Source organism: Sceloporus occidentalis, unplaced genomic scaffold (assembly GCF_023333645.1).
Source record: "Sceloporus occidentalis isolate IW3139 unplaced genomic scaffold, rSceOcc1.0.p SCAF_10, whole genome shotgun sequence".
Taxonomy (NCBI): Eukaryota; Metazoa; Chordata; class Lepidosauria; order Squamata; family Phrynosomatidae; genus Sceloporus; species Sceloporus occidentalis.
Genome location: NW_028316990.1, coordinates 28712503 through 28738874, shown reverse-complemented (window position 1 = coordinate 28738874; position 26372 = coordinate 28712503). Strand labels below are relative to the sequence as shown.

The window sequence follows — 26372 nt, the reverse complement described above, 5'->3', positions numbered from 1 at the left end:
TCTTCTTGTATTCTGTAAAGGGGCATGCAGACTGGTGGAGTTATATAATTTTTTAATGATTGCCCCTGATAATTAATGAATTATTAAACCTGTATTCCATTTTTCTGTTCAGGGCAGCTAACAAAATACTACTTGAATTTCAAGAAGGGTATTTTAAAACTGAAGAAAGGAGAGACAATTGCAACTAAAATAGTCAGGGCACTGTAGCAATTACAATATGAGGCTTTTTAACTTAGAAAAAAGGCAAATAAGGGAGGGCAGTATAGACGTCTGCAATATTTTACCTGGTGTGGAGAAAGTGGAGAAATAATGTATTAGAACGTTAGTTTTCCAGTGAGGCTAAACTGTGGGAAGGAGAGTGAGAAAAAATTGTACTTCACACAAATGCAAGTGAGTCTTTTAATCTGTATCTGGCAGTTTCATTCAGCAACAGACCCTCCATTGCTAGAGGTGGCTTTGGTATTTCTCTCTCTCTTGGATGCCTCTTGAATTCCCCCCAAGAAGGTATCATTGACACTGACTGTGGAGGTCCAAAAAGAGGCATTCTCTCAGACATCCCCAGAAGGTCCATAAGTGTCATGTTTTCATAGCCTGGTTTAGTGTTTCTACTATATCTTTGTACTTTTATCCTACTTTTGATTTTATGTTGGCTTTATATGCCATACATTTTATTCTTTGCTCCTGGTGTTATTTTGATTTCACATTTTGCAGCCTTCATTGCATTACTATTGTTCTTTATATTTTAAAAAGTTTTTCACTGCCCAAAGAACTGTGGTTAGTGGGAGGTTTTTAAAAAATACAGAAAATAATGTAAAATCACTCCTTTGTCATTTTGAAGCCCAGATAAACCATACAATATCAAGCGTTTTGTTGGCTTTTGTCTTGCGTTGTTTGTGCCAGTCACAAAGCCGCCTTTAAATTTCTTGGAGAGCTGCTGTTCCACTTGTGTCCTCAACTGTCACACTCTTTAAATGTTTCTAGAGCTACGACTGTTCGCTACAAAGGGAGGAATCTTCGTATCAAAGCTCCAATGTGCCGAGCGCTGAAGAAACTCTGTGATCCAGATGGTATGTAAGAGACCTTAAGGGAAGATAATAGGTTGAAACCAATTGTCAGGAAAGAGCAAAGTCAGTGGAATGTATTGCTTACTGCACATTTATCATTCTATTTCCCAATTCCTCTCCTTCCCTCTTAATTTTCTGTTTATTTTCTATATTTACATTGCCCTTATTATGTCTTATTTTTCAGTTCTTGTCTTCTTTTCTTCTTCCTTTTTCTCTGCCTGTTTGATACGAATGTGTCTGTGCAGCTTACGTTACTTTTTATTTTTATAATTTACTGTGTCTTCAGACTTATATGGCTTTTATGTTGGTCTTAAGTAAATCATAGATTAGATTTCAAAACTCGTTTTCTTAAACGTTATTATGTTTTTTGCAAGTCCCGTTGTCTTTACAATGATCCAAGAATAATTGCCATTCTTGTTTGTGCTTTTCAAAAGGTCTCCTATGTTACATGACAGCTCTGGTGTCATGGACTGTAACTCTGTCCATACTGGCTGGGGCTGACTAAGTTATAGGCAGAGCTTCAGAACGACACAAAGTTGTTATTGGCTTTTTTTGTGGGTTTTTCGGGCTATGTGGCCATATTCTAGAAGAGTTTATTCCAAAACCCACAAAAAACTATAGATGCCAGCCATGAAAGCCTTCGACTTCACATTGCTATCGGCTGTTTGTCCTGTTGTCTGTAATTTGTATTGACACCCCGAAAATGGCAGTCTTGGAACATGAACAAATTTGCTTGGGTTGTTCCTGGTGTATGAATATAATTTCTCTTCATTTATTGGACTGTTGCAGACTTAGTTTAAACACTGAATAAACAGTTGACCATCTTAGAGCATGTGGAGCTTGTCTCCTCTCTGTTTGCTGCTTGGCTATGTGCTTTCAGTTCCTTGCCTATACTGTTGCACACTTGGACTAGCTTCAGTCATTTTTCTCTGCTTCTACCCTCAGGCATTAGCGACGAGGAGGATCAAAAGCCAGTGCGTCTTCCACTCAAGGTCCCTGTAGAATTGCAGCCACGGAATAATCATGCATGGGCCCGGGTGCAGAGTCTGGCCCAGAATCCACGTCTCAGGTATTATAAGGCAACATGCTTAGTGTTGGATGCGTGGGTGCAAACGTTCACCTAAAGATTATTTTCAGAATTGCAAGCAGATTAATAAAGAGTGGCTAAATTGGACAGCAGAATTTGGATTTAGTTACTACACCTTTTGACCCATTCTGGTCACTACTTAGCAGACTCTCCCTAAATTGACTCCCTTTCCTTCCAGAAGGTCCAATTGACTCGGTGATATCATGATCCTTATGAGAATCTTTATGGATTATCATAACCCTTGGTATCCATGGGTTTTGGTTCCAGGACCTCCCATGGATTTCAAATTCCATGGATGCTTAAGTTCCATTACATACAATGGCATAGTAAAATATCTTTAATATAAAATGGAAAAATGAAGGTTTGCTTCTTGAAGTGTGTGTGTGTTTGTGTGTGTGTGTATTCAAGCTGTTAATAGTTGAATCCACAGATATGGAGGGCCAACTGTATGTGTATTTACTCAAGTGTACTGGAAATTGGGGGATACAGCTCCTGGGTGTGCAAAACAGATTGAAGGAGAAAAAGAAGTGGTGTGAGAGATTTGGTTTGTTTAGCATATACTGTGTTTTCTTTACCTGACTGTTAGTGGGATGTTATTTGCTGACTCCTCCACTGTATTCTTTCTTGCATGGCTTGCCAGGATGATTGTGGAGCTGCATCGTAAAGTATCCAGCCTCATTGAATTCCTGAAACAGAAATGGGCTCTTCATGAAGTGCGCATTGTATCCTCCTCCTTGTCGTCTCCCTTCTTTGATTTTTGTTGTTTGAGGCCAATTGTATGTGCTTATAAAAAGCTGCATATCAAAAATTTCAGAGCAAGAAACAATAGATTAAACGTAAATTTTACAATAAAAGTATATAAATAAAACTGACTCATGCTTCTCAGTTGGGAAATGTAACACATAACTAGCATTGTAATTAGTTCTTGAAGCTATTAATATTTGTTAAGCTCTTCTCCCTCCTGTATCCTTAGTTTAGAGCTAGAGATGTGGCAGTTAAAATACCACTTAATTTTTGCATGAGCTTAACTTTATAAAGAATTTTCTGTATGTGTGTGTGTCTAGCAGGGGAAGTAAATTATAGAGATGTTTCTTTTCCTATTTTAATGTTTCTGCATTCCTTAATACCCTGTACTTAGCGTAAAACACTTGCAGAAAGGCAGCTACAAGACTCCAGGAACTGCGAAGCAAATGACAGCTATTCAGAAGAGAAGGTGATGCTCCATCTCTTCCCAGGCGAGAATTGCACACTTACACCCCTCCCTGGAGTTGCCAGGGTTGTTCACTCCAAAGCTTTCTGTACTGTACACTGGCAGGAATCTGGCAGATGTAAGCAGAATGCAAAGGACTCTCATTTGCTGCCACCTGCCCAGATTCTAGGCATACAGAGTGGTCAGGGGACAGCCAGAGGGCATGTGAAATACCCACGGGGAGCAGAAGCCAAGGGTGGGACCAGAGTGGAGAGCACTACAGAAGCAAGTAGAAACACTCAGTCTACATTGGATGCTACTCTGAATGCTGAAGACTGCTCCCTAGACGCTGGGCTTCTGGAAAAAGCATCCCCAAGTCTCAGTATTACAAACTGTTTTGATAAGTCACCTTCTGGACTTCAGGACCCGGGCGGAAGTCTTGAGAAATCAGTTGCCCCTGTCCATTGTGTCGAAGGCAAGGGGATGTCAGTCAGTGCTTTGGCAAGTAATTTCTCCTCTGACCATACAAACTGTGACTGTGGCAGTCTTCCCCCCGATATAGAAGAGCTATCTCTTCTTGATCCATTTCCCCGGTACATGAAATCTTGTCAGGACCTTATTGTCCCAGAGAAGTGTCTTTGCACAGACACACTGAATGGGAAAGAGGTTGCCTTACCAAGGAGCAATCCTGGAAAGCTTTTGTCTGGTATTTCAGAAGCTGGCAGCTGTAGTCCCACACAACTGGCAAGAGGCAGGATGGCATCACCCAGCGGGCTGTCTGTATCTGAAACTCAGGCCTTGCACTGCTGTGTACCACAAGCAGAGACATGTGCTAAAGAGCTACCTGATTCAGTAACAGAGGACTCACAGGAGAAGCTCAACCCCTCACTGCCACCATCTCAGGAACAACTGGTTACAAAGTCTCTCAAGGATGACCCTAGCCGCCTTGCACAGCAGGTGAGAGAAGAGGGATGGAGCCTGCGGACCTCTGAGAGCCTTACCTTGGCTGAAGTCTACCTCATGATGGGCAAGCCAAACAAGTTGCAGCTGGAGTATGATTGGCTGGCTGTCCTTGGGCCAGAAACCCAGGAGTCCAGCGAGCAGATGCCCAAGCCAACATCTGTTCCTCCTCCGGCCACTTGTCACAAACAAAAGCTCCTCAGTTGCCTCTTAAAACTCATTTCCACTGAAGTTAACCCCAAACCGGTAAGTATAAATTGAAGTTGTGCTCAGGTATTTTTCTGTTTGGAATGAAGGACAAGAGGGGGTTCCCCCTCCCCCTACTGATCCTTTCCAGTTGTTCCATCCCTATGTTGTATCCAAAGTTCTTATAGTCATACAGTCTTTTACTTTTTGTGCCATAATACTTAGTGTTTAAATAACAGTTCAGAGTACCTTTTGTATACTAGTACAGTCAGCCCTTGGTATCCTCTGCAGATCTGTTCCAGAACCCCCCTTGGATACCAAAGTCTGACGTCCCATTTTCCTTAATGGCAGTGCAGCCATGTGGCCATGCCGCCATTAAGCACAAATGCACTGAAGTCCTTCTTCTCTCCCTCCCCCTTCCTTCCTTCTCTTATCTCTCTCTTTTCTGTCTTCCTCTCTCCCCCCTTCCTCCCCCTCTGAAGCTTCTTCTCCTGGCTTGCCTTCAGGGGTAGTTCGGAGGCAGAGGCTGGAGCCCCATCAGAGGGAGGGAGCTGGAGCCAGGACTTGGGTCTCAGAGCCCCTGCTCAGGCCCAACACCCAGGATGGAACCTCCAGGCTCTGAGACCCAAGCCTCAGAGGGAGAGGGAGGGGGCAGAGAGAGGAAGGAAGGAAGGAGAGAGAGAGAGAGAGACCAGAAAGAAGGAAAAGGGAGGGAAGACTTCAGTCCAGTTGTCCCCAATGGTGATGAGGCTATGTGCATATGCCGCCATTGGGGACAACGCAGGCTTGACTTCCGCAGGTGCTCAAATTCGTGGATACCAAGGTCTGTATGTTGGAAGCCATACATCAGTCTGGTAAAGCTAGCCCCATATTGCAGATGAGCTGAAATGGAGAGAGGTTTAGTGGCCTTAGGCACAATGCATATGGATTCTTGGCTTATATACAGTAGCTTAGTCCCTTAGCTAATGTGCTACGCCAGCCTTTATAGTCAGCGGACTTCCCCTATTCCAAGTGTCTAGAGTCAAAGATAAGACCTCTTTTTTTTTCTCTCCCCAGACTTGGGAAGGCTTGGTACAGCTGGAAATATATCTTCCCTAGCCAATATCAATGGAATATAGGCTTGTTCTAATAATAGAGGGTATCTGAATGCTTCACGAGTGCCTTTCAATAGCCATGTAGCCACACAGGGATGATAAATCCTAATGCATTTTACTACGTGTCCTCCCCCTTTACCCACAATTAAAGTACATTGTACCCTAAACCAGCCAAGTAGTTTTAATACACAAAGCAGAATATTCCACAAGCATCTCTTCTATTGATGTATATAATGAATTTTTCATATTGTTAGATTCATTAAAAGTCTTGCAGTGAGTATTCATTGATTTGTCAACAAAATGTTGCAGATTATCACATTTTTGTATTTTTATCATGGTTTTCATGTAGATTCATCTCTGGCCATCATTTGCAGGAGAGGTCTTGAGCCACTATACTCTAAACTACCCTTTTCTTGTCCCTGCATGGCAGTTCTTAAATTTTTTTTTTGGAATAACTACTGTTAATTGCAGGCTGTGTAATCTTTGAATTCCAAAAACTCTTCATGAACCATGTGGCAAAAGCGTGCATCTGGCTATTGTTTCAATGCCATCTTTATATTTAGATTGCATATTTCCTCCTGTGAGTTAAAAGCAGCATGCTCTGCTCTGCTCTTCTCACACTTTCCTCATAATCGTAGGAGGTGGCTTGGTTACAAACCTAAAGTCACCCAGAGCATTTAAACCAAGAAATTCTTAAGACTAGAACCTGGAAATTGTGATGTAACATTCTAACTACTAGATCACACTGGCTTTTTTATAGTTTATGGCACACATTGCATTATGTTTTCTAGTTTCGTTATGTTGAACAAGGGGGAAAGAAGGTGCTAAAACAAAACTTGTATACTGTAGATACATTTCTCACCATTTGCCTCCATATCTAGGAAACCCTGGCTTTTTCATATGTGGAAACTGAGCCTGCATCTACATTGCAGAATTAATGCAGTTAGATTCTGCTTAAACTGCCATGGCTCGATGCTATAAAATTCTGGAATTTGTAGTTTTGTGATATATTTAGCCTTCCCTGCCCAAGAACTCTCATACCACAGAAAACTGCAAACCCCCTGATTCTATAGCACTGAGCCATGGCAGTGAAAGCATTGTCAAACTGCATTAATTCTGCAGCATGGCATTTTACCATTTCCTCTTCAGACCCCTGAAATGAACTCTGTTGCAACATCCCCTATCAAGCTCACTCAAGAAGAGCATGCACTGACCCCTCCTGGGAAGGTGATAGCCATCAGTACAAGGAGCCCAGGCTGTGCGCGCAATCAGCTTGCCCTTCACAAGAAAACCTTTTCCCCCAGTGCTACTTCCAGCTCCTCAGGTAAGTACATCACTGAGATAGCTAGCTGTTTTATTTATTTGGTTTATACTCTGCCTGTTCCTTGTAAGACCTCAAGATGTCTCAAAGGATAGTGGGAAAATACACTCCAGGATACGAGAGTATAATTTCAAATAAATAGTATAAATCTGGCGTCGTTTGTCTAAGAGCAGTAGTTTGAGCATCTGTCATCAGTAAAGTAAGTCCATATTGATATACCTGAGACATCTTCCAACAAATCTGTATGTGGCAGAGGATTCTGAGAATGGGGAAACATTTGAGGGTTCTGTGTAGTTATATATGTGAGATGGGAATGAAAGAGCTAGAGATTGAAAATGACTGATTTTGTTCACCAGTGTATGTGTTCTTAACCAGACAATATTATAAGCATGGCCTTCAATATGTATAGTGGGCCCTTGATGTCCCCTTGGGTTTGGCGTCAGGACCCATCCACACTCGATACCAAAATTCATAGATGGTCAGGTTGCATTATATAAAATGGTGTACAATCAGCCCTCTGTTTTCACGGGGGATCCATTCCAGACCCCACACGAAAATGGAGACTCGCCAGTATTCACACCCATAGGCTTGAATGGGGCGCTTGCCTGCAAGTGTATGCATGGCACGCACCACGGGGGGAGCCCCATAGACAATAACAGAGGTCGCCCCTTCGTGAATATCCAAGACCACGGACCTTAAGGAGGAGTGACTAAAATGGTACCCCTTATATAAAATAGAAAAATCAAGGTTTTTTGTTAATATTGTCAAGCTGTGGATGGTTGAATCCTTGGATGAAGAATCTGTGGATACAGAGGACCAACTGCATGTAGTGTTTCTCATAGTCTCATTTTCACCAGTGGCCAAATCATGTGATAATTCTGAATGCTAATTGTCTCAGGAAGACTTGTGATCGGGCTGGTTCATTATGGATTAATGTGTCTCACCTTTTCTTTAAAGAACACATGGATTTGTGGACAACGTCCTTTGCCCACTCACTTTAAATCAGTTCTGACTAATTCTCATTACATGAGTGTTCATGGGTTTTTCCCCCCCAGTTTTGTACAGTTCTAAATATTTCTCATGACATGAGTGTTCTTTGATTCTTAAGGAGACTTTTATTTTGTTTGCTTTTATATTCCTTGTTTTGTTTTTTGGTGTCCTACCAGGTTTAAGAAATTCCTCTAGACCACTCTTGGTAGCTGATCCTTCAAGTTCTGGAAGTGCTGATACAGACAGAAGCCTCTTTGCTGTTCCAACCACTCTCCCACCCAACAGTAGGCATGGGAAGCTTTTCTTACAAAGCAAAGAAGCTGAGCTGTCTTTCCGACAGCGCTTGGATACAATCAGTGTAAGTTTATTCTCGTGTCAGTTTATTCTGGTGGGTGTTTGTAAAGGACTCCCAATACCTCTTGTCAGGATGGCCATTTTCACTTCTCCCACACAGGACAGTAATCACAAAAAAGAGAAACAAGTGCATAAGTGCAGCATCCCTGTGCTACCCTAAAGCTACTGGAAGCTTCTTTTAGATGGCTGGCAAAGTAATATGACTCATGCCAGATGAACAGAATATGTGTTGCAAGCAGGCTTTGAAGATGCCAGCCACTGATGCTGGCGAAACATCAGGAAGAAACTCTTCTAGAACATGGCCACATAGCCTGAAAAACCCACAAAAACTATGCCTTTGTTTGTTTTTCTTAGATGCAGTCTGATTTCTTCTTGCCAAAACCAAGGAAATTACGTAGCAGACATCTACGGAAGCCTCTGGTAGTACAGGTAAGAGAAAACGGATGATCAAAATATATTTTGATTGAGCAACTATTTCCTTCTAGCTTTTTCCCCTTCTCATCCCCATGGGCAGATTTACTTTTCTACTTTAATGTAGATTTTCCTATATGGGTTTGTCTGTTTTGCATTGTGCAAGCGTTTATTAGGGACTGGCCATCCTTATTTTGCAGCAAAATTTCATCAGTATCAATTCCCTTCTCATCAGCTGGGGTGGGCAGAGATAATGTGAATTTCAAGGTGATTTGCCTAGAAACATCTCTGCTAGGTAATAGATATCTCTAATGGGATTCTTTGCACACTTATCAGGAAATTAGTCAGAGATGCAGTTCTTGGTAAAGTTAGACAGATCAGTCATTTGAGACAGAGTTTCCTGCAAAAGTGCCAGTAAGTCAGGAATGGGCGAATGTTAGAGATGAAGGGGCCTTATTAATCCCCAGGAGACCTTGGAGGGCCACATCCCTACAACAAAAAAGTTTCAAAAATATTTTGTCACAAAATGCTCTATAAGACGTGGGGGCATTTTTGTCATGCTTTTGTTCCCCTTGGCCTTTTGAAGCCCAGGAGCAGTGGTGTCTCAGTCCAAGGTGTCACCTGGTGCAGGGGACAGGGCTTCAAGGGTGGGGCTTCAGGTAGTAGGGCTAAAAGAGTGCACCTTCACTTCCCTGCTCCATGCTGCTTTACTCGTGAGTAAGGTGGCATGGGGCAAGGAGGTGGGGGTAGGTCGGGTGTCACTTCTCTTCTGTAGTGTCACCCAATGCAGTCTGCACCCCCTGACACCACTGCCAAGGAGGACTTTTTTACAACAGGAAGTGGCCCCAAAGTCATTTCTTGTTTGTTTTTATAAAAGGGCATCTCTCAAGCTTAAAATGTCCCAAGGGAGCCAACATACATTGTGAAAGTGCTCCCCATAGCCCCTAGAAAGTGTTTGGGGACAAAAACATCTTTTGAAAAATTGATCCCTGGAAGGCCACAAAAATGGCCTTGGAGGCTGCAGGCAAACTGTGGGCTGCAGTTTCTCCATCCTTGTCTTAAGTGTGATCTGTTACTATTTCACTGATACCATAAAGGCAGCTAAGGGCATCACCTACAGCAAGGTCGGGCAACTTGCAGCAACAGAGCCACATGTCTTAACCTAATTTCTAAATATCTCTGTGCTCAGTTGGTTCAGACCTCTGCAAGAATTATGTGGCTTTCCCTTGACACAGAGTTAGTGGGAAGGTATGGGGGTGAGGCAGAGAAACAGTTGGTTCCCTCCAATTTTGGCTATGGACTCATCTCACATGCAGCACCCAATGGATTATCACTGAGGGCATGCATTCCTTAACAGGAAAAAAAATCTCCACTATGATTTAATGAATGTGCTAAAAATATATGAGTAGTAAGTCAGAGGTATTGGGAATGTGTTGTAAAAAGAGTTTATTGTTTACTTAAGAGCTCTTTTGAAATGCTATATTGCCTTCCTTTTTTAGAGAACACTGCTTCCCAGGCCTTCGGGAAATCCCTCTCAGCATGTGTGTTCTTTCTCCATCTTATCCAACTCTTCTGTAACAGGTAAGGCTCAAGTATGTCCATAGTCTGAATGGGGTGTTCAGTCTTGTCTAGACTAAACTAGAAGATTTAAAAGGCTGTTAAAGTTATCTTTCAGGACAGTAGCTGAGTGCTAGAACAAATCATTTGTGTGTGGAAGGTCCCAGCCATCTCCAAGCAATACTAGGAAATAATCTTGCCTGGAGAACAGCATAAAGACACTATTATGGGTGTAAATACTGAAATAAGAAATCACATTTGTTTTTGGAATAGCTATGAAAGGTATTTTTAGTCCATGTGAACTTAGTAAATTTGTTGTTGTTTAACAGCTGTCTGTTTGCATTTCAGGTTCTCTTTACTATTTCCAGTAAGACTTTGTTTGTTCCAAGAATTTAGATACAGATTTAGTTATAATTAGAGTAGATACATTGAAATTAATAGAGTTTCAGTTAGTTACAGTTAATGAGCCAGATGAAGTAACGTGGTTTACTCCTAGTATGGCTAAGCCTGAATTCAGCATGTGATTTTTATATACTCCTGTTTGTGATAATCAGTACAATGTCTTGATTTGAAAACCCACAGTATTCAGTACTGAATGTTCACTGTCGTTTCACAGTAGCTATTGCATTTGTATTCCACCAGCAATGGATTTGGCATTGTTTCTGTCAAAGGTAGCCAACAATGCTCAGAATCAATTTAATATAATTAAAAAATAAAACAGATTTGGAAGCAGAATTAAACATATCGTTAAAACATGGGACATATTTAAAATATGGAATTAATTGCTACAAAACATGGCAATGACTGCAAACTTGGACAGTTATAAAAAGAGATTAGATTAATTAATAAAGTTGGAGCCATTATAGGAGGGTAGTATGCTTCTGTGATCAGTTTCTGGAGAGCTCAAGATGGAGGATGCACTAAGAGGAGTGTAACTGCTAGCATACTTTTAAAACTTTCTCCACTTTTAACAATTTTTAATGATGTTTTAATTCTCCATACTTAGGTAGAGGATCTTTCCGGCCAATCCAGTCTTCGCTTTCAAAAGCTGCTGTGTCCCGCCCCATTGTTCCCAAGATTTTTCCAGCTCAAGCCACCAACCATCTATCTAGTAGGTTTCTTGTCACAGCACAAATTGGGTTTTTCCAATATTACACTAGCAGTGAAAAAGGTAGAAAGAGCTGTCGAACTGTTTTCCATGTGCTTTGCCTTGCACCCTTTGGCAGTATACAATGGATAAAAGCATTTAAAACAGTAAATAATACTACTCTCACATGAGGTTGCCTGAAATCTGAGATCCCCAAAAGAGGCCCTGTTGCATGTCACAACACCTTGTCAAGTTAGGTAATATATATACATAACAGAGCTTTCTCTGTAGCAGCACTCCGTCTCTTTTGCGCTTCCAGCAGGCAGCTAAAACATAACATTTAAGAGCAAACTAAAAGCTCCTTTTTAAAAAATAGTCTTGCAATCACAGACAACTAAAACACAGCTAAAAACAGCTGCTGCAGTCACTTCATCAAAGATGAAGGAAAATCAAAATAACTTTTTAGCTGCTAGCTAGAAACACAGAAAGGATGGAGCCAGCCTGAACTCCCTTGAAGGAATTCCACAGGCAGGGTGCTGCTACGGAGAAAGCCTTTTCATGCATACCCACTTCATTGGATAGTGAGATGCACAATAGGGCCTTCTCTGAAGAAGTTACATTTTAGGCAGGCACTTAAAGGGAATAGGTGGTATTTTGGATACCCTGAGCTAAAAGCTTTGTAGATCAGCATCAGAACCCTGAGTTGAGCTCAGTAGCAAATTGGAACCCAGTGCAGCACCCAAGATTCGTGTTATACAGTCCTTAAAACAGATACTCAGCAACAGTCTGGCAATTACATTTTGCACTAGTGATAGCTTTCAAACACTTTTCAAGGGCAGACCCACGTAGAGCACATTACAGTAGTCCAATCAGGAGCTGATTGAGACATGAATGACTCTGGAAAGCTCTGCCCTCCCTAGAAAAGGGTGCTGCTTGCACTCCAGTCAAAGCTAGACAAAGACAGTCCTGGCCACTGCAGTTTCTTGACATTTCAGGGCAATAGTGGGTCCAGGAAAATCCCACAGCTACTGTATGTTCCTGATCTTTTTGAGGGAGTGAAATCCTATAAGGGAACAGGTTGTAATCCCAGGTTAGCTTTCCTGATTACCAACAGAATGTCTGCTTTACCTGGACTGAACCTCAGTTTATTTACCCACATCTAACCATTCCTTGACTCCAGACAATGACCTTCACTAGTCTCCATGGTGTCAGTACTAAAATAGAGAGAGAGATGAGTATGATCAGCATACTCTTGACACCCAACTGCAATACTCTGGATGACCTCTTCATTTTGTCCACCATCATTCTAGTCATTTACCCAATCACTTCATTGCCATGAGCTCCTCAGAAAACTACAGAGTCCATGCTCTGCCCCCAAGCAAAGGACACTTACCAGCAATTATTACACGTTCTGCTCTTACCAATAAATAGAAATTACATTTTGGCTTAAAGCATTTTGAACAAGGAATTTAGATCACAAGAATTAGATAAATACAAAGAGATATCAAAATCAGGAAAAGCAACCCTCCAGATGTGTTGGACCGTAACTCCATAAGTATCAGGCAACATGGTCAAGAATTATGAGAATTATAATCCCAAGTATCTGGATGTCACCAAATTGCCTATTCCCAGCTGAAGCAGAAACTATCACAGTGCAAACCAAAGTTCTGAATTGTATGGTGGGAGTAAGGACTTGGGAAAATCTTAAACTATTGAAGAACGATGCTGAATAAACAATGATTAAAGAGCAATTGAAATTAACTTTGTACTGTTCAGGAGCAATAGCTTTTGTGTAGGATTAGATAGGACGTTGTAAGACCTACATTTTGGATTTCTGAACTGATAAAATAAGGCCTTCCTCTTATACCTTTCCATTCTCTGTTCAAAGGTGCTATTGATTTGGCAGCAAAAAGTGCGGGTATTATCCCTGGCAGTCCTTTGCCTGTTCTTGGAACTGAAGGCTTGTCAGGTGGTTCACCACTGTCTCCGGGTGCAGTGACTGCAGTGGTTGCAGGACCAGATTCAGCAGTGGCACATCAGAATGGAAGTTCCATCACTAATATAGCGGTCAGTTTTCTTGCCTGCTAAGTCCTGTTTAAGTTCCATTCTTCTTCAATAATAACTTAATGGCTATAACTAGATAGTGCCCAAGGGTGATTAACAGCATGTATACACCCCTTACTCCTCAGTCACTGGTGTTCCTTCTTTCCTTAAACAACATTACTCTTTAATTTCATACCATCATCTGTCCTGCCCTGAGATATCTGTTCCAGTTCTATGGTCTACCTTTCTTTTTCCATTTAGCTTTGAATCTCTGGCACTCCTGAGCACTCTGATTTCCAGATCTCCTGTTCTTCTTTGCCTGATCTACTGTGTGCTGTCTCTCTGTAAGACAGATGTCTGGACTCAGCCCCTGTCCTTTATTAGACATTATTACTTAGACGCCGGGGCTGATGATGCTCTTGGCTGTGCTGTTTTGTCTCCAGTTTTTAAGTGACCTGCCCCACCTCCAAGGACAGGGGTTTTTTTTGGCCACCCATTCATGTGTGGCACAGAGACTGTGAAGAAAAAGAAGAGGTTGCTTACCTATAACCGTGTTTTCTTTGAGTGGTCCCCTGTGCACAAACCACCCTACCTCCTTTTTGGTTCAAGTCCCTGTTATATTTTCTTGGTGGATTTTGAAATTAAGGAGAGAGTAGCTTTGGCAGAGTAGGACATGCAAGGTAGCAGGAACTGGGCAGGACTTCCCACTCAGGTACTCAACTCTAAAATGTTCTGGTTGTGGCTTCTGCACAGGTACAAAACCCATTTGTGTATGGGCACACATGACTGCTCAAAGAACCACAGTTACAGTTAAACAAAGTTTTAGTTTAGAAACACTCTGTAAACATGGCTTAAGATTGGGTATTAGAAAAAGAAAATGAAAAAGCCAATGTCTACCAAACGTCTACTGAAAATGAGAAAGCCAATGTCTACTGAAGCTTGGAAAAATGAAGACCTCTTGGGATTGGCTTTTAAAGGCCACAAGTTGAGGGACAAGTCCTTGAATCAGAATTGTTGTATTTGGATTTAGAGCATGAAAAGAACCATGCTTGATGAGGCCAAAAGCTTATCTAGTCCAGTATTTTGTTAACACAGTGGCCAAGAAGTTTTTTGACACAGTAGATGAGGCGGGAACACCCAATATATCCATCCTTGGTAACATTGAAGTAGACATGTTACAGCCCTGCCTTTCAAAGCTTCCATTCTCTTTCATTTGAAGATCTGACTTGGTCATCTCAATTTCACTTTTCCAGAGTTCAAGCAGTGAATGCCGTGTGCCATTCCTTGGTCTAACCCCACAACCTGAGCAGGAGGCAATCCCTGATTCTTTTCAGGTAAAGTGTGATCTTTTCAAATAATGGGAGTTACTTGACTTTTATGGTAGACTTTCTATGTATAGCAAGCTTATAGTAGGATCATACAAATGGTATCTTCTGTTAATGAAGGATGAACACATGTAATGGCTGCATGTATGCATCTTTCCAACTTATCTCTGAATGCCACATTGTTTAAACTTGGAAATCAGAGATAATAGGGGATTTAAAAACATTTAAGCTTTGAAGACCCTGCCTTTAAATAGTTTTAAAATCAAAAAGTATTTAAGCACTGGAGAGCCTATTGAGAGATATTAGCGAGAGGCTTACACTCTGGATTGACCTTTCACAAGATTTGGCACCCATTTCTTGAATACATCCAGCAAGATTTAGTCTCTAGACATTCCCCAATTTTAGCTAAATTTTTATGGAAAGATGTCTTTCAGGATCCCTGAATACATCTTTTATCTATAATTTTCAGGGCCTCATCTGGGTTATTGCCTGTATTTATTGTTGTTTAGGTGTACTGTTTGTTGTCATGTTTTGCTTTAGAATGTATTAATAAATTTTAATTTAAAAAAGGTTGCTAGCTCTCAGCTTTAGAGGCTTCTGAGACTGTGACAAAAATGCATAATAAATAACTTACTATTATTATTGTGCTTGCTACCACAGGAAACTCCAGGCCTTTCTGTACCTGAACTGCCCAAACTCTCTGTCCCAAATGGCCTCTCCACCCCTTCTCTTCCTTCTGAGGATTCCAGTGCCTGTCTTTCTCCTCCCAATGTGTCTGCACTACTCGATATCTCACTTCCCGGACCACCTGAAGATGTGTTATCCCAGGGAGAGCCTGTTACTCAAATCAGTGACTCTATCATTGAAATAGCTATCAGCTCTGGTCAGTATGGTAAGAGATTAAGCTAGGCAGATATCTATTATAACTATCCCAAGTACTGCCACAGCTTTGGTTTTGTCTGTTTGGCATTGCTAATGTGCCTGTAGGGATTTTAGTGAAGGGATGTTCTTTTAAAATGATGGTGAAGAACCTTTGGCCCTCTAAGCACCGATGAACTACTGCTTCCATCATGCCTCACTACTGGCTGAGGCTTATAGGAATAAATACTTGTTTAAACCTTGTTTAAGTATTTGAAGGGGTGTCACATTGAGGATGGAGTAAGCTTGTTTTCTGCTGCTCCAGAGACTAAAACACGGAACAATGGATGCAGGCCACAGGAAAAGAGATTCCACTTTACCATAAGGAGGAACTTTCTGACAGTAAGAACTGTTCAACAGTGGAACGCATTCCCTCGGAGAGTGATGGAGTCTCCTTCTTTGCAGGTCTTTAAACAGAGGCTTGGATGGTCATCTGTTGGGGATGCTTTGATTGTGAGTTCCTGCATGGCAGAATGGGGTTGGACTGGATGGCCTTTGTGGTCTCTTCCAACGCTAGGATTCTATGATTCTAATAGGAGTGTCTCATCATGATGGCTATAGAATCCCCAGTGGGTGGGTAGGGAAAAGTTTTGCCCGTTGGGGTGCTGTGGAGCAAATCTCTCGTCTTCCTGCCAGTCATTATCAAAAACTGTCTGGAAGAAATTTTTTTCCATGTCACAGAAACTGTAAAATGCATTTAAATAAGCCACCCATATGCATTTTTACATCACATGGAGAACTTTTCATGTATTTCCATGAAAATACAGCCTTTCCTGTCTCAAACGTGTGTATTGGAGGTAGATAGAATTGCAGTGTCTACAATCATAATTTGAGTGCTCTGTGGACCAGTGCTGGTCTGTGAGCCATCAGCTGCCAGTCTGCAGCATGTTTCCAGGAAACCACAGCAACTGTAGCTAGTGAGCAATAAATATGATCCTAGTCCTCTGTGCATTTTTTAAAATTAACAGTCCGCTACATTAGCTACCTAAGTAGCACTTAATTACGGGATTTTTAAAAAAGAAATGCTCCAGTGTAGAGAAATTTAAACCAGAGGGAAATGTAGAAAATAAAAAGCCGTTCCACTGGCTTGAATATGGAGCTGTTGTTGATGTCATTAAGAGAAGGTGATTTTGATCTGTGTGCCACCTCATATATTTGACTGGATCAAGACAGGAAATAAGCTCTTTCTTAGCAGTTGCTAGCAACTTGTTAAGACTGCAAGCTTTGACAGTCATGAACTTTCAACTACTTCATGAACTTTCCTTTTTCAGGGGAAAATGTTCCTCTGTCTCCAGCTAAGCTGAATGGCAGTGACAGCTCAAAAAGTCTTCCATCCCCCTCCTGCAGCCCTCAGCAGAATTGGATTGCCTCTCCCAGCCATGATCCACAGTGGTACCCCAGCGATTCCACGGATTCTTCCCTCAGTAGCTTATTTTGTGAGTGAAACCACATAAGGATTTGTAGGTGGGAATGGTTGGTTGGTTGATGTTACTAGGTCTGTACTTGTTTTCTCTTCAAATGGGGTTAGTACGTATTAAGACTGTGTCAAGAACAAGAGGACCCAGCCAATTTCAGATACCTTAAGTGGTAATGGTCAAACTCTGTATTCATGGGTATGTGTGAGACCAGACTTGTGCCAATATGTGTCTAAGGGCTCTTCCTTGCCTGCCCAATTTAAATTAATGAAGACACAGTTTATTTTGTGTAAATTCTGTTCACCGCAAAATCCACGTTTAGATACACTTAGAACTACTTTCTGAAAGGTAAACACACTGGCACCCATTTAGTGATGATTATGTGTCTTGGCTGAAAACTTTGTTGTTTCTCCACAACAAAAATTGTGATTCCTAGAATATCAAACTCTGTACCTGCTAGTTGAGTGGAACACATCTTGATCATGTATCAAACTCTATGAATTTTCTCGTATGCTTTCTTCTCTGCTTCTCACAAACCTATTAATTAAAATTAAAATTGTCTTGAATATTTTGTTTTACAGCAAGCTTCCTTTCCCCAGAGAAGGGGCGAAAAATGCTCCCAACCTCTGCCGCTAACACGAGTAGCACCACTTTATTGGGACCTAGTCTGCTGGATGGAAACTCGCGGGACTCCTTTGTGTCTCGGTCCCTAGCAGATGTAGCTGAGGTAAAACCATTTTGAATCCATGCATGCCATGCAGTGTACCCTTCAGTGTCGTGCTATGCAGTCTCCAATGGGGAACTGAGGGGTTATGGTCTGCTGATCATTAGCATAGAAGTGTTGTTTCAGCAAAATCAGTGAAGTCATACGTGCCTGCATTTTAGCCCTTGATGGCTAAAGTCCACAAATTCTGGTGCAAAATCCATGTTACAGTGTCTAGTTTATGCATAATGGAAGACACTACGTTCCTAGCAATGAAATGCTATTTTGAATGCTAGGAAGATGCAGTCTTCCTACATCCAGTGCTTCAGGGAAGACGTCTAGATGAAAAACCACTTTGGTCTTTGTTCTACTTTAGATAACTATGACGAAAGACTATCCCTCCCCAAAAATGTATAACCCAGGTGGGTGGGTGGGTGTCCTTAACGTCCCCTTGACATCTTAGCTGCTGAACATTGTGATGGCCATGTATTTACAGCTCAACCAATATGAGATGGTTTTTATCTCTTTCCATTTCCTCTTTCTATTACAGGGATGGGGAATCACTTTGAAGTGGCAAACCAAATTCCTGTGCCACCAAACCCCTTCCCCCAAGCTGGATGATAGAGGGTATAGCCTTGGGACTACCCTGTCAAGTTTCCCACAAAAGTGAGAGAGGATTGAATCTGGCCCCCAGTCTTTGTCTCCTCCTTTTCTTATGCCCTCTCTTCCTCCAGAAGGAGTGAGGTGACTCTGGAATATCTGCAGGCCAGAACAAGAATATCAGTAGACATCATTAAGGAACAGGCTAGGGGTTCCTCTCCCTCTTCCATTACCTAACTTTAAAAAGTAAAGGTAAAGGCAGTCCCTTGACATGAATGCCTAGTCATAACCACCTGTAAGGGGTGGTGCTCATCTTCATTACTAAGCCAAAATTGCCATTCAACGACAGAACAATACACAGATTAACATGGAAATCACTCCTCCCAATACAGGTTCACATAGTGTGTGTGTGTATACACACACACACCAGTCACTTCCATGCAAGCATTCTCTGAAGATGCCAGCTACAGATGCTGGTGAAACATCAGAACAAACTCTTCTAGAACATGGCCACATAGCCCAAAAAACCCACAGAAAACTGTGGATGCCAGCCATGAAAGTCTTTGAGTTCAAACTGATGATAATATCATCATCATTTATTTATTTATAGCCCGCCCAATCACAAGGATTCCAGGCGGGTTACAGCAATAAAAATACATAAATATAAAATACATAAAAATAAAAATACACTCTTCTTCTTGAGGCTAGCCCTGATGGAGATGGGCCAGCCTTTTCACTCCCTCCCAGGCCAGAAGATGACAGTTGCCATGGAGGGAGGGCTCTTCTTCTTAAGGCTAGCCCTGATAGAACATACCTACTTTAAATGCTGATCTTAATCTAGCTATAACTTTAGTCAAGCTTCTCCAGTGCTTTAAACCCATTAAACAAAAGGGGATGATAGCAGTGGAGACTCAGAAATAATCCATGCTTTCTTCTTCTGGTTTGTAGGTGGTAGATTCCCAGCTGGCTTGCATGATGAATGAGAACAGCATCGATTACATATCCCGTTTCAATGACCTCGCCCAGGAGCTGTCAATACCTGAGCCTGCCCGCCGAGAGATCCTCTTTGATGGAGGAGGGAGTGGTCCTCCCATTGGGGACCTCTCTCAGTGAGCATATTAACCAGCTGGCTGGTGGAAAGGATTGAACTGGCCATAACCTGAAAAGGATTGATGTTACAGCTATGCAGTGATATTTTGTTGTTGTTCTGAGAGAGCATGCTTCGTAAGAAGATCAGTGTTCGTCCTCACTAGCCTACAGTTCCTGGAATGTGCAATATGCTAGGAACAAAACAACCGGGAGCAGTATTGTGGAAAACGGCACGTAAGCCGGTGACAAGTAAAGTTTACAGAACACCTGTGGATTTAAGCCCTGGAATGGTTGGGGCAAGAAATCCCACAAGCTACATTTTTATACACTTAGCCAAAATCCTTGTGATGATATCTGCAGTTTAAACTGGAAAGGGAGTGTAATAGTATGCTCTTGATTTTTATTCCTTTTAAAAATGAATTTCAATAAACTAGACATTGGCCTCAAGCAGACAGGTCGCTTGGAGCGGCTCCTGACTGCTCCAGCCTCAAGCATGCCTGAGTGGCATGGGACCATGGCATCCAGACACTGTGGTCCTGGGGCTGGCTGTCACCTGGTCTGCAACAGGCTGTCAGCAAGAAGTGCTTTTGGGTGCTCCTTTTGCGGCCAAGTTTGGGCTGTCTTAGGTGGCCACAGCGCACCTTTAGCCCGATCCAGGGGCTCGCATCATCTGAATGCCATGCTCCCAGATAAGCCCAAAAGCGGCACTTTTTGCCCATCTGTTTCGGGCCATTGTTGACAAATCAGTCAATAGCTATTACTTGTCCTGTCAAATAACAGTTAATTTTGCTCTGCTTTTACCAGATTTATTTTTCACTTGCCTCACATTCACTAACATTCCAGTTTGGCATGAAAAGCCTCATAGGTTGTTTAAAAAAAAAACATTAAAAAGCAGGAGTAGGATTTGAGGGTCTTACACGCACACCTCTCTCCTATCAGCTAGGATTCCTCTGACTAAACTAACATGCTTTTTGCTTGTGCTTTTCCAGAAAGCCCTTATCATTTCAAGGATCAGCTTACCTCCAAAGATCTATATTCCATTTTTCTCTTAAGGGCTAAACACTTGTTGAAGGGGCTCTAACTGCATTCCCAATTAAACATTTTAAATTTGTATTTTCCTCTTTCCCTTTAAGTGCTCACTTCTTCATTTTATTTAAGAATTCTGCTGAGAATGAAATCAATTGGAGCGCTCTTTTCTCTGGCAGTGAAGAAGTAATGCTTAGATCATGTCTTGCAGATGTAGTGAAGTGGGGATAGAATATAATTTACCTGCTTTTTTATTGTTGCATTCTTGGTAAATTTGAAACTTGACTCTCAGCTCATTGAGCTGCTTCATTGGGAACAAAATGACCTTCATTAGGTCTTCATGCATTTGACTGATAGAACTCAAGTATGTAGAGGGCGATCGATCAATTAAACCTTATTTTTGCACTCCTGTTTTCCCACTTCTCTGTCCTTGAAATACAGAAGAATCTCTTTACACTCAGTATCTCGCCTGTAAAGTGGACTGGATTCCTGTGTCAGCATTTCAAATTCTTCAGCACCTTCAAGCAGGACTGAATAAAAATTTCTACTTCTGGATAATATCAATACTTGCAGGAACTTTGCTTTTTAAGCAAGCCCTGTTTTCTGATGATTCTCTCATTTGTCGCTCAGTCTTTCTTTCAAGTATTTGTTTACAAAGGTGATTTTGGAATCGCAACCCATAAAAGCTGAGTGGTTTCACCAGAATGTCTAAATCAAAGAGACAAAAACATCGCTAGGCACTGGTAGCTCCCCGCTTTTGTAGAATCTGTCTCCTTCTTTGATACTTTTCTAAATACATCTCACCTTCAGGGGCAATCATATTGTTTCAGAACACCAAAGCTTCTTTTAGTTTTGAATGCAAATTATTTTTAAAGTTGTATCCTTTCTTAAATGGTTGAGTCACTTGCTTGCCACTGAAATAAGAAGTTATACATAACTGAGATTTCATAGCAAGACAGTGGATGGAGAAACGGAAGTGGCAGAAGCTACGAATCATGTACACCTCTATGGAATTGCTTTAGTATGGTCCTCCTTTGTCATTCTCTTTTCACGGAGTGCCGTCTTTTCAAGAATTCTGCCATGATTTACAAGAGTCATACGCTGTCTTATTTCAGGCCAAAATCTTCCCTTGCAGGCCATGATGCTTATCAAAATAATGGTCCAGCAATTCTGATCTCCCCTATTGAGCACTTATGCGCTTGGGCTTCCTTGTTCTCAAAGAGAATGTGTTCTGTGTTCAGTGAGGCATCCTCAGGTGTGTGTGTGTGTTTGGATATCTTTTCATAATAGAAGAAAATTAGAAGCTATGCTAGTCGACTGGTGGCTTTGGTTGTTTATTTAATGGCCTAGACGCTTACAGTGCCAAATGTATTTATCCTCCTTATCTCCAGTTTTTGCACTGAGTACTTTCTGGGTACTTTACTTTTCAGACAAGAGTACTTTCTGATCATTGTCTCCAGGAACACTGTAGTTGTGTCATCCACATAAGGCCTTTGTTCAACACTATATTTTGTTCAAACAAAGTAATGCCTCAGGTTTATTCAAGTGTAATGATAATAGCATGATTTGTAGTTTTGTTCCTCCGTTTTTAAAAAAATGAGATGTTCAGTCTTAATGCTATTTCCCATGCTCCTGTATTTCTAAAAGGGCGGCTTTTTTAGCGAGTCTGTAAATCCTTTCATCTTCTGTACATCTGGAGTACTTGCCCATCTTGCAGCTTGATAGGACCTGACATTCATGTCTCCATTTTTTGGGGTGCTGACAGATTTTCCTCTGCCAGCTGCTGCTTCAGGTGGCAAGAAGTTAAGATGTTGTAAAAGCTAGTTTTAAATCAGTGCTGAGGTCAGCAGTGTAATGTCCTTTGTTGCCCAAAGTAGAATTGGAACATCAAGAAAAGCAGGCAAAAGTTAGCAAGATGATTCTTCAGCATTAAACACTAAATAGCAATCCCTGTTTGAAAGACATTCTTTCTGTTCGTGTAACTTTGAACTTGGTCACGATGTCACTCTACTGCCCCATTTCTTAATATCCAGTGTCCACTAAGATGAGGACACCTGCTATTTGTTCATATCTTGCATATTGCATTTAAAGTATATAAACAATGCAGATTGTACACTTGGAACTTAGAACCAATAATAATGTTGACTTCAATCAGTGTTTTATTGGTAATGCTCTTCAGTTATACATTAGTAGTATGAATGCTTTGAAATTTACTGGCATCGAATTTACCGAATCATTCATACATTTGAGAAACAAAAATGGATTGTAGTGCAGGACTTCACATGCAACTGTGTACTTTGAATTGTACTGTTTCAGGCCCTTCAGACAACTGTGAGTTTGTCACAAAGTCCCTTTGAGCAACTTTGAAGTGACCTGCAGGCAGGATTGCTTCTAAGCTTGACTCTGCCTGCCTTATTTCACATTTGCCTGAAGCACTGAGAAAACCTGTCCTGTGTTTAGCTGGTTTCCATTCATGCATTTGTTCCTGAAAAGCTCGGTGCATCAGTGTTTCAATATCACATGGTTCAGTAGGAAGTGTTCTACAAATTGGTCTACTTGAGATAATATATACAGTAGGGACAGTTCAGTTCATCTTTATCTATTTGCACAGGACAGAGAGGACACTGGGGATCAGCTACTTGTGTTCCTAGCTTAATAGAGGGCCCAAACAGACAGGCCCAAATAAAGCTGCTTCAGGTCACTTTGGAGGTATGCTGTTTAAATGACATGCATATCTTAAGAGGCCGGAAGCTGTGTCAAAGCCATGCTCCATTCCTTAGCACGGCTTCCGGCCTCTTCGGACACATGCATCATTTAAACAGCATATTTCCAAAGTGACCAAAGCAGCTTTATTTCGGCCTGTCTGTTTGGGCCTAGAAAATTGGTAGGAGGAGTGTAAGCTAGAAAATATATTGACTATCTGCACTGCATTTTAATTGGCCAGCCAATTTGCCTTTTTTAATATTACTAGAGATAGAATCTATTGGAAATTTCATTGCACAGTGCCCTTTGGAACGAACTGAAAGTACATAGGAACAAATTCTCATTGATTTTAGCCCAACTCCATACAAAATACCATGGTCTTTTAAAAAATCGTTCTGAGATTTATGTGACCTTTTCCGCACTTCTTTCTTTACAGGCAGCTTAAGCAATTTCCAAGCAATTGTGTCTGCCAAGATACCTTGTCCATTGACTTGACATATCCTTTGTGGAGTTTTTGGTATTGCATTGAAGGGGTTGGGTTTGGAAACACGAACACAGGCACAGAGATAGCAATGTATTTATAAGGAAAATACAGTACTGCGGGGTTTTTTAAGTTACCAAGCCCTTTTGAAAAGTCTTCTCTTTGCTCTGCGTTGATCTGTAAATGTTAAATAAGTGAAAATGTTGGCAAGCACTACAGCACTGAGTTATCATTCGTTGCCAAAATGTGATAACTGGCTCTAGGGCTTGTGGGTTTGGCAGCAGACTTTGTTGCTGGTATTTTTTAAAAACAATAGTTAAGCCATATCATCTGAAGGTGTTTTTTTGTCTTGTTTTGAGATGTGAATTTGTTTTATAGATAATAAATATATAGTGTATGTATAAAGCAAGAAGCCTGTCCTTAACTGATTATTATTATTATTATTTGTATCATATTGTAAATTATATTATTTATTCTGTACCGATTTTGTGGGGGGGGGGAAGGTGTTTGGGTTATTTAATATAATATACAAATGCTGTTAATGCCTCTGTTTTCAATTTCCAATTCAACTTGTAAAGTTGTTTCTATGATTGTGCATAAATACATACTAATCCTTGGTCTAATTCATGTGTGGTGTTTTGTGTCCTATAAATTAGGAAGAGGAATGGAGGGGAGGGGGAATGAAACCCCACCAAGACCACCACGAACTAGATGTCAGAAGTGTTGCACTGTCTTCCATGACAGTATTTCCGAGGAACTTGTTTTGCCTTTTCTACATCATCCCTCATGAAGGTGTCAGACACACAGTTGCCCAAAGCTCTCTGCTAGCTGCAGGGCCACTTCATAGAATCATATCATATCACAGAGTTGTAAGAGACCACAAGGGCCATCCAGTCCAAGCCCATTCTGCCATGCACGAAATCTCAATCAAATCATCCCCATTGACAGATGGCCATCCAGCCTCTGCTTAAAGACCTCCAAAGAAGGAGACTCCACGACACTCCGAGGGGATGTGTTCCTCTGTCAAACAGCCCTTACTCTCTGGAAGTTCCTCCTAATGTTGAGGTGGAATCTCTTTTCCTGAAGATTACATCCATTGCTCTGGGTCCTACTCTCTGGAGCAGCAGTAAACAAGCTTGTTCCCTCCTCAATATGACATCCCTTCAAATATTTAAACAGGGCTATCATATCACCCCTTAACCTTCTCTTCTCCAGGCTAAACATCCCCAGCTCCCTGAGTCATTTCTCACAGGGCATGGTTTCCAGACCCTTCACCACCAAAGCTCTCCTTTGGACACATGGCTCTAGTTTCTCAATGTCCTTTTTGAATTGTTTTGCCCAGAACTGGACACAATATTCCAGGTGGGGCTTGACCAAAGCAGAGTAGAGTGGCACTATTATTTCCCTTGATCTAGACACTATACTTTTATTGATGCAGCCTAAAATTGCATTGGCCTTTTTAGCTGCCGCATCGCACTGTTGACTCATGTTCAACTTGTGGTCTACTTGGACTCCCAGGTCCCTTTCACACATAGTTTCATTCAGCCAGGTATCCCCCATCCTGTATCTGTGTATTTCATTTTTCCACCCTAAATGCAGTACCTTACATTTCTCCATGTTGAAATTCATTTTGTTAGCTTTGGCCCAGCTTTCTAATCTATTAAGGTCATTCTGAAGTTTGATCCTGTCCTCTGGGGTATTGGCTACTCCTCCTAATTGGTCTTGTCAGCCTCTCTACATCTGGGCTGGGAATTTGGGTTCACTGGGGGCAAACTTTTTCCCCAACGGTAAACACTTGAGGGTGGTAGTGGTACACATATTTTACACAACTGACTTAATTTTCTTATGGATCTCCTTTAGAGGGTGATGTGTATGACTTTGGCTTCAGAATGTGGCAAAAGTGCAGGAAGTGGCTGGCATATTTACCTTTCCTAAGACCCGAGTCTGAAAAAGACTGAATAGTATAGAAAGTAGGCTGAAGTATAGGAAAACTCATGATGCCAACTTCATTCTTTCCATTAGTCTCAAAGGTGCCAGAAAATCTCTTTACATATTGATTTTACACCCTATTATTATCTTTGAATAAATAATAATAATAATAATAATAATAATAATAATAATAATAATAATAATATGCATCTGAGGAAGTAGACTGAAGTCTAGGAAAGCTCATGCTGCCAACTCCTTTCTTTCAGTAGAGAATGGAACAGAATCACAAAACTGTTACTTTTTCACAGATATTCACTAGTCACAGTTTGGAACTGTGACTGGCTTGAAGACTAAACTGTGATTTTCAGTGACTGTGATTCATTCTGTTACTGAGCTCCAAACTGTGATATTCACAGAACTGCTACTTTTTCTGTGACTGTGATTTCATTCTGCTACTGAGCTCCAAACTGTGAACTGCTACTTTTTCTGTGACTGTGATTTCATTCTGCTACTGAGCTCCAAACTGTGAACTGCTACTTTTTCTGTGACTGTGATTTCATTCTGCTACTGAGCTCCAAACTGTGAACTGCTACTTTTTCTGTGACTGTGATTTCATTCTGCTACTGAGCTCCAAACTGTGAACTGCTACTTTTTCTGTGACTGTGATTTCATTCTGCTACTGAGCTCCAAACTGTGAACAGCTACTTTTTCTGTGACTATGATTCATTCTGCAACTGAGCCTCCAAACTGTGAACTGCTACTTTTTCTGTGACTGTGATTTCATTCTGCTACTGAGCTCCAAACTGTGAACTGCTACTTTTTCTGTGACTATGATTCATT

General features: G+C 41.3%; 1 protein-coding gene across 5 annotated transcripts in view; it reads left to right on the top strand.

The window, feature by feature from the left end:
• Nucleotides 1-24214, top strand: part of LOC149306280 (protein cramped-like) — a 50062-nt gene extending 25848 nt beyond the window's left edge. For 2 of the 5 annotated variants that reach the window (XM_089539918.1, XM_089539916.1), the window contains exons 7-21: nt 982-1067; nt 2010-2133; nt 2792-2873; nt 3290-4546; nt 6730-6904; nt 8068-8249; nt 8600-8674; nt 10156-10237; nt 11220-11324; nt 13189-13367; nt 14597-14677; nt 15329-15560; nt 16858-17022; nt 17583-17728; nt 19253-24214. In XM_089539918.1, coding sequence (XP_089396044.1) covers nt 982-1067; nt 2010-2133; nt 2792-2873; nt 3290-4546; nt 6730-6904; nt 8068-8249; nt 8600-8674; nt 10156-10237; nt 11220-11324; nt 13189-13367; nt 14597-14677; nt 15329-15560; nt 16858-17022; nt 17583-17728; nt 19253-19417 — 3136 coding nt within the window. In that variant the 3' untranslated portion in view covers nt 19418-24214. The remainder of the gene's footprint in view (nt 1-981; nt 1068-2009; nt 2134-2791; nt 2874-3289; nt 4547-6729; nt 6905-8067; nt 8250-8599; nt 8675-10155; nt 10238-11219; nt 11325-13188; nt 13368-14596; nt 14678-15328; nt 15561-16857; nt 17023-17582; nt 17729-19252) is intronic. The other 3 variants (XM_089539917.1, XM_089539920.1, XM_089539919.1) reach the window with 3 other exon arrangements.
• Nucleotides 24215-26372: the final 2158 nt, after the last annotated feature.